Below are 14270 nucleotides of genomic sequence, written 5' to 3' on the forward strand. Positions count from 1 at the left end.
ACCGGAATTCCTCCTCGCCCCGGGAGGCCGCTCCGCAGCCGGAGCCTGCTCGCTCTCTAGCAGCGGCTGGAGCGGGGCCTGTGGTGCGCCTCTTTTCCGCTGAGCCTTGCGTCCCAGACCCAGGCTGCGGCTTGGGCCGCGCGCCCTGGGTCCCCGAGGGTCCCTGTGGTCTGCGAGCTGGGAGTCGCGAGCCCGGTGGAGCCCGCGCGGCCGAGCCCGTATGCAAATAGGCCATGTGACGGCAAAAGCCTCCTGGCCCAGCCCTGTTCCTCAGTCCATATATGGGCAGCGACGTCACGGGCATTCAAGACCTGCCCATAAATACTTAGAGCAACACTTTCCGTCTGAGAGAGCAGCAATTGATTAATAGCTCGGCGAGGGGACACACTGTTATAATAACACTACACCAGCAACTCCTGGCTTCCCAACAGCCGGAACACAGACAGGAGTCAGTGGCAAATAGCCATTTTTCTTCTTTCTTTAAAAAACAACTTGTTTGCTAGTTTTGTTTCTGTTGGATTTTTATTTTTTTCTGAGTGGTTGCTTTTAAGTGTGGAGGGCGAAAGGAGATACCAACCCAGGCTCAGTCCAACTCCTCTCCAAAACGGCTTCTCTGACACTCCAGGTAGCGAGGGAGTTGGGTCTCCAGGTTGTGCGAGGAGCAAATGATGACCGCCAAGGCCGTAGACAAAATCCCAGTAACTCTCAGTGGTTTTGTGCACCAGCTGTCTGACAACATCTACCCGGTGGAGGACCTCGCCGCCACGTCGGTGACCATCTTCCCCAATGCCGAACTGGGAGGCCCCTTTGACCAGATGAACGGAGTGGCTGGAGGTAAGCCGCGTGTCCCCTTTGCGGGCGAGGAACCGCGCGGCTCAGAGGTGGTGGGTGGGGTACGGTGGGTGTTCGGGACTCGGAGGAGAGGGTTGGGCGCGAGGCGGACGGAACTGTTAGAACAGGCTCTAAACGCCGAAAGGGGGTGAAGGAAAAGCACGCGGGAGCAGGGCCCGGGGCGCTGGAGCTGGGCGCGCAGGCAGATGCGCTAGGTCGCCAGCGAGCGGTCGGGCGCGCCAAGCGCAGGGATGGGGGTGGAAAAGGCGCCCCAGCGAGCTTCAGGACTTGAGCAGGCCTTTTGGCCGGCGGCACGCTGGCCTGCCTTCTCCCGGCGTGGGGGCAAAGTGACGGGAAAGTTCGGGGTTCCGGGGAAGAGCTGCGCGTCTGGAAAGCCGAGCGGCGGAGAAGCGCCTGTGAAAAGCGTCCTTCTCTCTCCGCCCGGGGCAGAGCGGACTCCGGGAAAATCTCGGAGCGCGCACCCCCACCTGCGTGCCGCCCGCGAAGTTGAGGGGGTTAGCGAGGCGGGGGCTCCGATCGGGGGAGGCGGGGGGAAGGTGGAGGAGGGCGGGCGGCAGCGGGAAGCGGCCCCCGGGATGCCGAGGAAGGCCCGCGGGGGCAGAGGCGCCGCGGGTTTCCTTGGCGATGCTGGGGAAAGTCGTCTCCCGCGGCTCTCGCTCCTTCGTCGAAGCCCCGCCACAGGCCTCGGGCTGGGGCGGGGACGCGCGGGTGGCGCGCAAGGCCGAGAAGGTTGGGAGGGAAGGGAAACCTATAGACTCTGACCCCCGCAGCCCCCGACTCTCTCCAGTAGCTATCAGCTGATGCACAGAGGGAGAGGAAGGGAGGGAAGCCATCGGAGAAGGGGAGTAGCCGAGAAATACCGGCCCCCTTCCTAGGCTCCTCTCTCAGGCTGGCATCTTCGCGGCCCTGGCAGGGATAGGTCGGTTCTTGGGTGTTGTCTGTCCTGGAGCCCCGGCCGTGGGACCCCCCCCCGAGGCAAAAGAGAGGGAATGAAGTTCCAGGCAGATGAGGAATTTTTAATATTGTTGTTGCTGTTACTGGGTGTTTTTACTGGGAACTAGAACCCCAGATGGCTGTGTGTTGCGGGGAGGGGGGCGTTGGGGGAGCTCATCCTGCTTTCCTGGAGGTAGTTCTTGACTTCCATACTGTCACGGGCTGCCACAGTGAGAACTTGGGTTAGCCTCTTTTTACTGTCTCTGGGCCTCAGTTTCCCCAGCTCTGCAGTGCTGGCATCCTGGGCCTTGGGAATGGATCCTCCTTGAAAAGGAGTGAGAAGAGAGTTCTTGGCCTGCATTCTCATTGCTCCATCTCCATTCTGCCTTTTTCCTCCCCAGATGGCATGATCAACATTGACATGACTGGAGAGAAGAGGTCCTTGGATCTCCCATATCCCAGCAGCTTTGCTCCCATTTCTGCACCTAGAAACCAGACCTTCACTTACATGGGCAAGTTCTCCATTGACCCCCAGTATCCTGGTGCCAGCTGCTACCCAGAAGGCATCATCAATATCGTGAGCGCGGGCATCCTGCAAGGGGTCACCTCCCCAGCTTCGACCACAGCCTCGTCCAGCGTCACCTCTGCCTCTCCCAACCCACTGGCCACAGGACCACTGGGTGTGTGCACCATGTCCCAGACCCAGCCTGACCTCGATCACCTCTATTCTCCACCACCACCACCGCCACCTCCTTATTCTGGCTGTGCTGGAGACCTCTACCAGGATGCCTCGGCGTTCCTATCGGCAGCCACCACTTCCGCCTCCTCTTCTTTGGCCTACCCACCACCTCCTTCCTACCCGTCCCCCAAGCCAGCCACGGACCCGGGTCTTTTCCCCATGATCCCAGACTATCCTGGATTTTTCCCATCTCAGTGCCAGAGAGACCTGCATGGTGCAGCTGGCCCAGACCGCAAGCCCTTTCCCTGTTCCTTGGACTCTCTTCGGGTCCCGCCTCCACTCACCCCGCTCTCCACCATCCGCAACTTTACCCTGGGGGGCCCCAGTGCTGGGGCCACAGGGCCAGGGGGCGGTGGAGGCAGTGAGGGACCCCGGCTGCCTGGCAGTAGCTCAGCAGCAGCTGCTGCCGCCGCTTCCTATAACCCACACCACCTGCCACTGCGGCCCATTCTGAGGCCTCGCAAGTACCCAAACAGGCCCAGCAAGACCCCAGTGCATGAGAGGCCCTACCCGTGCCCAGCAGAAGGATGTGACCGCCGCTTCTCCCGCTCTGACGAGCTGACACGGCATATCCGAATCCACACGGGCCACAAGCCCTTCCAGTGTCGGATTTGCATGCGCAACTTCAGCCGCAGTGACCACCTGACCACTCACATCCGCACCCACACTGGCGAGAAGCCCTTTGCCTGTGACTACTGCGGCCGCAAGTTTGCCCGGAGTGATGAGAGGAAGCGCCACACTAAGATCCACCTGAGGCAGAAGGAGCGGAAGAGCAGTGCCTCCTCATCGTCGGTGCAGGCTGCATCCACGGCCGCCTGCGCTGGGGGCACGCAGGCTGGGGGTGCTCTGTGCAGCAGCAACAGTGGCACTCTTGGTGGTGGGCCGCTTGCCTCTTGCTCCTCTCGGACCAGGACACCTTGAGATGAGACTCAGGTTGACACACCAGCTCCTTGAGGCCCCAGAGGCCCCTCATCCACGCGAGCTGCATGACAAACACTACCACCCTTTCTTGTCCCTCCCTCCCTTCATTGGGCAGAGGGCCTTGGTGGAGCCCAGCCCTGCCCGGCTTTCCACTTAAAAGCAGGTCCTTCCTAAAACTGGGCCCATTTTAGTCTCTGGTAGATGAGTTGACTATCACCGCAAGGTAAAGGAGAGGCTTGGAAGGGGGTTGGGTGGGGTTGACAGGCCTAGAGAGCTGAGATCTGACCCTGCTGTCAAGGATTGTTTGACTGGGTTTTGCTCCCCCACCCCTTCACTTTGACCCATCACAGGTTTTTGACTCTGGATGTTAAGAGTTGTTCTGGGACTTTTTCTTCAGTAGGTTGGGAGATGCTGGTCCCTCAAATGGGGACAGCAGAAAGACAAGCAAAACTGATGTGCACTTTATGGCTTGGGACTGATTGGGGGACACTGTACAGTGAGTGAAGCATGGCCTTTGTGCCACATTCTGTGGCCCTAGAACAGTGAATCAAAGCTTATGTAGTCGTCTCAACCCTTTAAGCAATATGTATTATAAACTCAGAGAACAGAAGTGCAATGTGATGGGAGGGACATGGCAATATCTGCTCCTTTTTGAGTTGTTTGAGAAACGCAGACTATTTTTTCAGTGTATATCCACTCAGATTTTGTGTATTTTTGATGTGCACTGTTCTCCAAGTTCTGAACCTTTGGGAAAAAAAGCATTTATGATCTCTTGACATGAGTCAGAGGGTAACTTATTTAAAGGGGGATGTACATATATTCTCTGAAATTAGGATGCATGCAATTGTGTTGGAAGTGTCCTTGGTGCCTTGCGTGATGTAGACAATGTTACAGTGTCTGCATGTAAATGGGTTGCCTTACTATGGAAAAAAAAAAAAAATCACACCTTGGGTTTCGTATGGCTGTATATTTCTGCCTATTAATATTTGGAATTTTTTTTTAGAAAGTATATTTTTGTATGCTCTGTTTTGTGACTTAAAAGTGTTACCTTTGTAGTCAAATTTCAGATAAGAATGTAAATAATGTTACTGGAGCTGACTTGTTTGGTTATTAGCTCTTAATAGTTGTGGAAATAGAAATAATCTATTCTAATGCAAAACCACTAACTGAATTTCAGATAATGGATGGTTTATGACTATAGTGTAAATAAATACTTTTCAACAATATTTTTGCTGCAGAAATCATTTTTGAAAGACGTTCTTGGGTGCCGTTGAATCGAGACCAGCTGGGTGGGAATTCAACAGCCGGCTGACGGCTAGTAGGACTAAACAGCACTGAACACCAGCGGGTTAAGTGTTCTGGCCAAGCCAGGACCTCCGAGTTTTCTTTGCTAGCCTGTCAGCATCAGCCCTCTAACCCCAAAGCAGTCTCCATTCATAATCAAAGGCAAGCGTTTGGGGATTTCCCCCCAGACGTTAGTGTAAAAATGGGGAGGCGGTGTTTTGACTCATTGTTCCATCCTCTAAAACAGCCTATAGCCTCTCTCCATCCCTGAGTGGGCTCCGGAAAATAAATACTTACAAACAAGTGCCCACTCGGAGACTACACATTTGCAACTGCTTTCAGAACCCTGACCAGGGACCGGAACGCAGACGAGATGCGGATTTGTGGAAAGTGTGGTGGCGTGGTCAAGCTGGAAATGACTTTCAGGTTCCAGGATTAGTCTCATGACCACAGAAAACTTTTTGAAAACCACTATCGCCTCTTCAGATAAAAAATGCGCTCAGTCGCTGCTGATGACAGTGGTAATGGGTTGTCAAAGGAATTACCCCAGGACTCATTTCTCTCCAGCCTTCACTCCCCAGTTGATTAACCCTATTCCAAAGGATCATTAATATGCTATACGTTTGGTGGGGTTAAAGACTATCCAAATACCCAGCCCATTAGATACGACAGGTGTACACTAGCCAAAAAATCTCAAAAAAGACATACGGTCCTCCCTCCTACTAGATAATGGTTTGCAGAAGAATGCACTACAGGGCTCGTTCCACTTTTTGTAGTGATTTTAAAATAGAAATGTACCAAAAATGTTGTTTATCTACCCATCATACAAAGCAAATAGCGTTTTTACTAAGTTATCATCTCTACCCTAAAATCTGGCTTCTATTTACTTTCATCCACTGCCTTTGGATACTTACACAGGTGTAACGTGTCACACCGCCCACCGTTTAGCGAGATCTGAAAACCCCTTCATTTGTTTGTCCTTTGCCACTATTAGACTTGGCTGATAATTGATGGCCTGTATTTCAGGACAGCAGACAGCGACAGCTACTCCTGGAAACCACCTTTGCTCTTACCAGCACTAGAATTTGAACCAATTTGTGGAGGTAATTAACCTTTTTCTTCTATATCTCTTTCCTCTGTCTATACTTCCAAGATGCAGAATATCTTTTTCTATAACTACTAAAATAGAGGTTTCAAAACTTGTGTTCAGATTTTTCTAGTGACTGGTCTCTTTCCATTAGATTAGTATTTCCCAGTTTGTCGGCATATTAACATCCTTGCTTGGTCCATTTTGATAAAGAAATATGTATAAAACAATGTCACATTTTGATAGGTGTTTTTAAGGACTACTTCTCTCCTACCAAGATTTCATTATATTAAAGTATGGTACCCAAATTTTAAAACATGTAATTGCCGTACCAAACTTTAATTTCGGAGCACCTCCAATCAAGATGATCTAAACAACTGTTTACAGAGCCACAGACTAAGAGCCATTTTGTAAAGGATCAGATTGAATACATTTCGATGAAAGCCAAATTAGTTACATAATGGCTTTCACCTTTACGTGGACTTGTTGAGGTGGCAATAACATACCGTAAGAACCACCACCCTTGTGTTTTCTCAGAGCCAACCTTGTGGCTTTTACCCCTTGACTGTAACATGTTAGGTCGCTATCTTTGATCTGATTTTGCTGTGCTTGAAACATTCAGGGGCCTTTTTACAGATGTCTGATTTTTTTTTTTTTTTACCTTGCTGCTAAGAGCTCGGCTGCTAACCAAAAGGTTGGCAGTTCGAATTCACCAGCTGCTCCTTGGAAACTCTGTGGGGCAGTTCTACTCTGTCCTATAGGGTTGCTATGAGTTGGAATAGACTGGACAGCAACAGGTTTGGTTTTTGGTTTCAAGAAATGAAGCATATAGTAATAAGCCTGCTCCTTCTAATCTCTTACATATGGTTTATTGGATATTATTGATGCTTCAGCTGTTACTGGGAGTTTTAATTAAAAAGTAACTTCTAGAGAATAATTCCTTTAATATTCATAATGCTTTTGAGATGGTTCAGTGCACATTAAAAACAGGTATATTAAACCTAAATAAGGTTTTCAAGTGTCTGTAAATCAGGTTTTAAAATTTCAATATCCTAACTGCTAACAAAATTAAGGAAAATTGCTTTTGTATATTTTAAAAATGGTTGTAGTGACGTTTTGATAGTCCAACACAGTTTTTTTGTTTTTGAGGGAAAAAATGGTCAGCACCAACAAGAAGTGCCTAAAACGTTGCCAGTCCAAGCTACAGGCACGTTATGCCTGTGTCAAGTTTTGCAAGACAGTGGCATGTCACAGTAAATAAACAACTCAAATAATTCTACAGAAAAAAACAAAGTCGAGAAGATAACATAGTTAAGTCTTAAGATTCTCTTCTCCTAGGATGGAAGTACTTTTGTTTCCTTGTACTAGTTTATTTCCCTTAGGTTAAACATAAAGGGAGCTTTTTTCTCTTGTGGCAAAATAGTATGATTAGACATGTTTTCAATGGGTTTTCACTCCGAATATTTCAAAGCTCACTCTCAAGAAAATAACTACTTTTGAATTTGTATTATTTCTCGGACTTTAGAAATTTGCAGGCCACGTTTTTGTACAACATCATCTGCAGTATAGACTGTGAACCTTCAACAAGCAAAATGTAGACATCATAGCAAATAATATTTTCCTTCTCCATTTTGCAGTAATCAAGTAAGATCTACCTCTAAACAATTTCAAACATACCTTTATTTTCCGAAAGTACACTGAATGATTTTAACCCAGGAATGGGAAACATCCCTGGGTTTGAAGAGTAGGTATCTATGTGGGACTTACAAACGGTTTTCTTCTTTGACATTAGATGCCTCACTCTACTGGAGGTGATCAGTGGCGGCTTCTGTGTATAACCTGAAGTACCGAATTCAGATCATAAGTTAACAGGAGTAGCGGTACCCTCAGGTCAGAGTTGAATAGCAAGGGACAGAGCCCTGAATTAAAGATACATTGCTTCTTCCTTTTGGGCAGTTGAACTAGAGCACAAGATTCAGAACGATTTGGAATAGATGAGTGATGACTGAGTCCTTCCTGAGATGCCAAGACTGAGGCACCTACAAGAGAACAATGCAAAAGGGGGAATACAAGGTGCGTTCTGGGAGAAGGGCCATTAGTGTTAAAAGGTCGGAAGACTCACTCCTGTTGCCAAAACACATATTACTTAAAAAGTAGATCACGCTTTTCATTAATAGACAGCAGCTGGTGTAAACGCAATCCATGCAAAATCAGGCTTAGTAAAAATCAATTCTTATATAGTAGGTAGGTACATAATACTATCCTCCATTGACATAGCTGGTCATTAATATAACTAGAAAATTGAAAAGCTTTAGAAGTAGTTAGACAATTTCTCACCCATGAGAGGCAATTATTGCATTTGTTATTCAACAGAAAAGTTAAATTACTGTCATTGTGCTTATTAGTCTCTCCTAGGGGAAGGTAACTTTTATCCCATAGTTGTTACCAAAACGTCTGTATTGCAGGAATACATGGAAACACAATAGCAGCACAAGCAGTCAGTCAGGAGTTAACAGTTTATGCATAGAGGTGCAAGGTCCTCTGCACCACATTTTCTCTGTAAGGAGAACATTCTTTCTTTTTAGTGGCTCACTGAAACAGTTCCATTTTAGTTTCTCCATTGATTTACTCAGAATTCATTAGTGAACCAAAAGTTTCAATGTTCTTAATGAACTAAACTGGAGATCATATTGCTCTTTTAGCCTGCAACAATTTCAGTTATTCTTTTGAAAAGCACCTTAGTTTTTTTTTCCCTCCAAATTGCTTGTAATTGAGAACTTTAAACCAAAAACGTTTATGATTATGAAAAAATCGTAATGAAATTTGGAACAGTTCTTCCTTTATTACTGTCCTATTGTTGGACTGAGTTTTTGTAGGTTAATGTACTCCAGGTTGTATAACATATACATTAATATAACCCTTGTTAATTTTTTGCTACAATATAAATCAAAAGAGATAGGTCTATGTGATTGATAATCATACACACTCATTAGTGTGCTGAAAAAAAAAATCTCACGTTTTATTTTGGGAACTCTTTTCTAAGAAAATCATCATTTGCCTATCCAGAATTTATTTTCAAACTGAATGGCAGGAAGAACTGCTTCAAACTGCCCCTAAGGCATAGTAAAACCACACCAGAACATGAGGCTACAATAAAACAATTACAGTAACCCTGGAGGAAATGCTTGGCAGTAGGCACATATTATGCCTGCGGTGGATTTAGTGGCCTGTCACATTAAACAAGCATCATCTTTTTTGTTAAAAATAATCAAGAGTTTGCTTATTCGTACTATTGTAAAAATTGGGAACAAGTATTCCTTCACCCTGAGCCTTTGTAACCCAGTGTGCATGAAGAGGCAAAGGCACATACTGTTTCCGTACAGGGTCAACAAATACTTCCCACCAATAGCAATCTTCCTTTATTACAGATATTAGAACTCTATTGCCACATGGGCAAGTCAATCAAGAGGGCTTAGACGACAGCTGGGCAAATTTTAATGTGTTTATTTCTACAATTTGTTTTTATTAAAAGTTTCGTGAAAAAGGAAATCCTATAAATAGTAAAAAGGGGGAAACGATAGTGCTCCATGGCCTGAAGCAAATGGTGTCAATACATTTGTAAACAAGGTAAAGTAGCTCAGCCTATTTAAAGGAGAAAAACAAAAGTAGTCACAGATAGCACAACTGTTACTTTCAAGGAGTAGGGAGTGGGAAGTGTTTACTCCTAAGTTCTGATGCCTGAAGACCTATTACTGGAGTTAATTCTCAATTTTCTAGCTTTGCTCATCTGGGCCTTCCACCTCTTCCTACAGAAAACCACATTAGATGCAGCAAACATTCACTCTCCTGTTTGACAGTTTCTGAGCTAACATTGCCAGCAACAACATAGCTGGAACCACAAGCCCTCTGGAACATTAAAGTTCCTGAAAGAATGTAAAACATTCCTCAACATATTTTTCTCTACTTCTGCAGGAAATACTGGAAGTAAACAGGGACAGAGAATTCAACAGCTGGCTAGGGGTATTTTACATTCAGTTGTTTGGAAGCGTAACTGATTTAGCATCTCCATATTTTCTGGTCAGAAAATACAGAATTACCCTATAGCCTCTTAAAATACTTTAAAAGGAAGTAAGTCATTTCAGCATAATATAGTCTTCGCGTTAAAGGTGAATCTGAAACAAATCTGCACAACTCAGATCTGGAGACTGATGGGAAAGATAAGCTTTATGTGACCACTTGTCAGAGATACACAGGTGCTGACTTTCTTAGATGCTGCTAGAGTAAACCAGATGTGGCTACTGGGTAAAGGAGGAGAAAAATCTTGTCCTCTACATGCATAGTTGTGTTTTGGGGGTGATTCCCCAACTCTGAAAAAGGTTTTAATTTTCACAACGAATTAAATAGGCAAGACAGCTCGCTTTAAAAAAGAGTAGCTCTTCTCTTTAAACCTAGTTTTTACCAATGACTCGAACTAAAAACAATTCAAGCCACTGGCTCATGCACAGGCAATAAATTAAAAGTATAAGGATAAAGGCAAAAGGCCATAAGTGGAAAACAAACCCTATTTAATGAAGGAGGAAAAAAAAAAAAAAAAAAAACCTAGTGTATTTTGAACTGAATTTGTATTTTGGGTGAGGAACAGAGAAAGAATATTTTCATTATGGCTTTAGGATGGAAGCGCTTCAGACAGGCCCCTGCCTCACCTCCTCCTCCAAATCAAAACCCTGGTGGCAGTGACAGAGCCAGGAAACAACCTAGTCTCCCCGCCTACCCCGCCCGCATAACCGTGCCGGGTGGCTGCTGTCCAGTCGCCCGCACTTCCCAAGACTCCCGAGGAAGCGGTTGCGGCCCGTTCCAGTACATCCAACGCCAAAACAGGGGATTAGGGAGAGAGCCCTTGTGGTGGGTCGCGGGCAGCCAGGCCAGATCGGGATGGGGCACGTCTTCGGGCCGCCGTTCCCGGGCGCCAGCGGCTTCACGGGAAGACCTTGGGACCTGGATAGGGTTCTCCCTCGCACCAGAAGTCATCAGCCTGCGGCGTCTCCAGGAGCCATACCTCTCGGGGCAGGTCACAGGTCGAGCTGGAGGCCTCCTTGGGCCTGACGGGCTCCAGCACCCGGTAATAGTGGCAGTCTCGGCCGTCGTCGGGGTCGTAGGGCGGGGCCAGGATGTCCAGGAAGGCAGCTGGCCCGTCCACTGCGTCGATCTGGTGCAGGTTGTCCCGGTGCGGCGTGAGGATGCAGGGGCCGCTGGCCTCAGTGTACTCGGCCCGCGAGCGCAGCACGCCCGGCTGCACGGCGTCCCGCTCCCAGGCCTGCAGCGGCGGCTCGAACTGCTGCTCAGACGGAGGAGCCGGCGGCCGTTGCCCGCCGCCCGCCTCCAGCTTGTCCATGCAGCTGATGCGCACAGTGCCGTACAGCACCTTAAGCATGCCGTGCATGCCTGGGTGGTCGTGCAGTGGGATGGATGTGCCGCTCTTGAGCAGGAACACGCCGAGGCTGAAGCCGTCCGTCTCGTAGATGTGCATGTAGGTGACGGGCGGCAGGCTGGGCGGCAGTGGCTGCAGCGTGGCCTTGCGCGGGGCGATGTTCAGGTCCTCAGCGCGGACCTGGGTCAGCAGGCTCTTCAGCTTGCTCAGGTTCTCTGGGAAGCCCGGCGGCATCGGCGCCTCGGGGCCTGGCGCCGCGCCGCGGTCGGAAGCGCTGCGGCCGCCCCCGCTGCCCCGGAAGGTGAGGCGCGCCTGGCGGGCGATCCGTTGGATCAGGGAGGCCATGTTGTCTCGGGGCATGCTCGGCTGTTCCTCCGCGTGCCGGGGCCGGCTCCCAGCGCCCCCAGCTTTCCTCCGCCCTTTGCGGTCCCCGGCGGCCGCCACGGCTGCCCGCAGCCCGGAGCGAGGCGAGAGGCCCCGTAACTACCAGCCCGTCGGGCGCGCGGCGCCGCTGCCGCCAACCTCAGCAACCACGCGCCGGCAACCGCCTGGCGCGCTGCCTCGCGCCCCTTCCGAGCGCGCACGCGCACGGCCCACTCCCTGCACTCACGCTCCAGGAGCAGGTACCGGCCGCACGGACGGTGCCAGGCTTTGCCTTACGCCCCACGCTCCATTCATGCGGCCCGTATCTAAGACGGTGGCCGGGTGCTTCGGGAGGCGTGCTAAGCATGCTGGGACTTGTAGTCCAGTATTCCGCATGCACTTTGTGAGCGTTCCGTTTGTCAACTGGAAGGGGAAAGGAATATTACACATGTTGGGCATAAGGCGACCTTTTTTAGTGTTCTAAGGTGTTTGTTTGCTTGTCTGAAAAAAGATGAACTGGGTGTGACAGAAGTAGCCACTTAACTACAACTCCCGGCATCCTCAGCAGGCTGGGTGATGCACTTCCGGCAGCTGGATTGTGGAGTGGTGGTTTTTGTCTATTACGAGGAACAGGGCAAGCGGATCGTTAACCTTCTGGCGCCGTTCGGGCCTGCTCAGCCACGCAGGGTCGCCTTCTTCTGGCCTCGTCCCTGGGAAGAAGTCTGTTGAATAAAACTTCATTCCTCCTGGCTGTCTAGGCAGCAGTGTCAGCCATGGGGGCGAGAGGGTCGAAGCCTACCCAGGTTGTCCCTACGGTTACTCTGCACAGCCGGGGCCAGCTGTTGTTTGCATCAGGGTCTGGATGACGCTGCTTTTCTGGTTACAGCGCACGATACTTTCTTGCTGGGAGAACTTGAGAGACCATTGGCTGTGGTCACGAATTCTGTACACCAGTGGTTACCAAACCTTGGTTTGCCTGAGAAACACCCAGTTATAGGGGAAGGGGCTTTTCAAAAATGCAGGTTCTGGTGGTCATCCAGAGATTATTAATTCACTGTATGATTTTGAGGCATCCTAAGATGCAAGAATCAGACAAACTTCTGACCTTCACCTTTGACACATTATTCTTTGTGAAGTGAACTAAGTTTTGACATAAGCAGATCCTAACTGGAAAAAGCAAGACATTAGATACCGTGACTTTAAACTGGGCTCTGAGTTAAAAGTCCTTTTGGACTTCCAAAGTTAAACGTGCATTTCTCGTTCATTTTTAAATTGGGGTGGTTCAGTAAAACCTCTCCGGTTAAAATAGGCATGCTTTGTTTTCAACAGGCTAGGTACCTAGCTAATGAGCACTCACTATTTGCCAGGCACTGTGTTAAGTGCATTACTTGATGAATATACTGCTTAATCCCCACAGGAACTCTTACCAGGTAGGCACTGTTATTTTGTAGATGAGAGAGTAAGTTGTATAAGGACGCACACTAGTAATCGACAGGCCATAAGCATCAGAGCAGAAATAAGTAGTTTTACAAAAAATAGCAGCTTGAATTGTAAAAAGCACCAAATGGGAAGTCAGGATATTGTTTTTCCAACCTACTGTGCCACTTTTATATCTTTAAGTAGAGTCTACCCTTTTAGGACCTCAGTTTATGCATTTGTAGAATGCTGGGGTTAGGGTAACAATGGTTCTGAACCCTGAGTACTCATCAGAAGCCTCTGGGGGGCCTTAAAAAAAAAAAAAAATCAACAAAATGAGACTAAATGGGCACGCCAGCCCAGGACCAAGGATGAGACGGCAGGAGGGGACAGGAGAGCTGGTAACAGGGAACCCAAAGTCAAGAAGGGAAGAGTGTTGACATGTCGTGGAGTTGGCAACCAGTGTCACAAAACAATATTTATATTGTTTAATGAGAAACTAATTTGCTCTGTAAACCTTCATCTAAAGTGCAATTAAAAAAAAAAAAATCTGAGTCACACCCCAGAGATTCTGATTCAGAAGAACTGGAGCGAGGCCTGAAATTTTTATTTTTAAGATGCTCCCCAAGTAATTCTTCATGATCAGCCCAGTTCTCAAACCACTGCTAGATCTGTAAATAACGAATCAGCTCTTAATGTTAGGTGATTCTGATTATTGTTATGTGTGATTCTGATTATGGTTGTTGTGTGCTGTCGAGTTGATTCCGACTCATAGCGACCCTATAGGACAGATAGAACCGCTCCATAGGGTTTTCTAAGCTGTAATCTTTACAGGAGTAGATAGCCAGGTCTTTTGTCCTGTGGAGCTGCTGCTGGGTTCAAATCGCAGATTTTTTGGTTAGCAGCCCGACACTTTAACCATTGTGCCACTAGGGCTCTTTGACTCTGATTAAGAGGGTGATTATTTGTTTTAGAAAAGGACTGTTAAGATTGATTCTTTTTCAGAGGTTACCATGCTGTGGTTAAGTTGTTTAAAGGCACTGTCAGAATTCACCATGTAAAGAAATCCCACGCGATCTGTTTCTAAAGTTAGAAATGTTTAAAGAAAAAAATCCCCTTTCTTCCTTCATTTACAAACCTGAATTTTTATTTATTGGTTTTATTTCTAATAATGTATAAGTAGTGGGAGATACACACGCCATAGGGCACAGACTTTAGTAACAGACACATCTGTTTGATTTGTAAAT

At 48.1% G+C, this 14270-nt stretch overlaps 2 protein-coding genes across 3 annotated transcripts; one reads left to right on the top strand and one right to left on the bottom strand.

Annotated features, from left to right (window-relative positions):
- Positions 1 to 257: 257 nt before the first annotated feature.
- Positions 258 to 4671, top strand: EGR2 (early growth response 2). Of its 2 annotated transcripts, XM_023739195.1 has the most exons (3): positions 258 to 625; positions 726 to 834; positions 2187 to 4671. In XM_023739195.1, exons 2-3 carry the CDS (start codon positions 816 to 818, stop codon positions 3443 to 3445), a joined length of 1278 nt encoding a protein of 425 aa, XP_023594963.1. In that variant the 5' UTR covers positions 258 to 625; positions 726 to 815; the 3' UTR covers positions 3446 to 4671. The 2 variants fall into 2 exon arrangements, with proteins under 2 accessions (XP_023594963.1, XP_012413550.1); XM_012558096.2 differs by having other exon boundaries at positions 258 to 834.
- Positions 4672 to 10401: 5730 nt separating this feature from the next.
- On the bottom strand, positions 10402 to 13397 carry ADO (2-aminoethanethiol dioxygenase). The gene has a single exon (XM_023739208.1). The coding sequence runs from the start codon at positions 11602 to 11604 to the stop codon at positions 10792 to 10794; it is 813 nt and encodes a 270-aa protein (XP_023594976.1). The 5' UTR covers positions 11605 to 13397; the 3' UTR covers positions 10402 to 10791.
- Between the last annotated feature and the right edge of the window lie 873 nt (positions 13398 to 14270).

The sequence above is a fragment of the Trichechus manatus genome, unplaced genomic scaffold (assembly GCF_000243295.1).
Source record: "Trichechus manatus latirostris isolate Lorelei unplaced genomic scaffold, TriManLat1.0 scaffold00007, whole genome shotgun sequence".
Taxonomy (NCBI): domain Eukaryota; kingdom Metazoa; phylum Chordata; class Mammalia; order Sirenia; family Trichechidae; genus Trichechus; species Trichechus manatus.

What these genes read in the sequence shown, in the direction of transcription:
- EGR2 (XM_012558096.2), top strand. Translation starts at nt 666, where the DNA reads ATGATGACCGCCAAGGCCGTAGACAAAATCCCAGTAACTCTCAGTGGT. An exon ending in GATGAACGGAGTGGCTGGAG is followed by an intron (nt 835 to 2,186) that starts GTAAGCCGCGTG and finishes TTTCCTCCCCAG; the next exon opens with ATGGCATGATCAACATTGAC.
- ADO (XM_023739208.1), bottom strand. Translation starts at nt 11,604, where the DNA reads ATGCCCCGAGACAACATGGCCTCCCTGATCCAACGGATCGCCCGCCAG.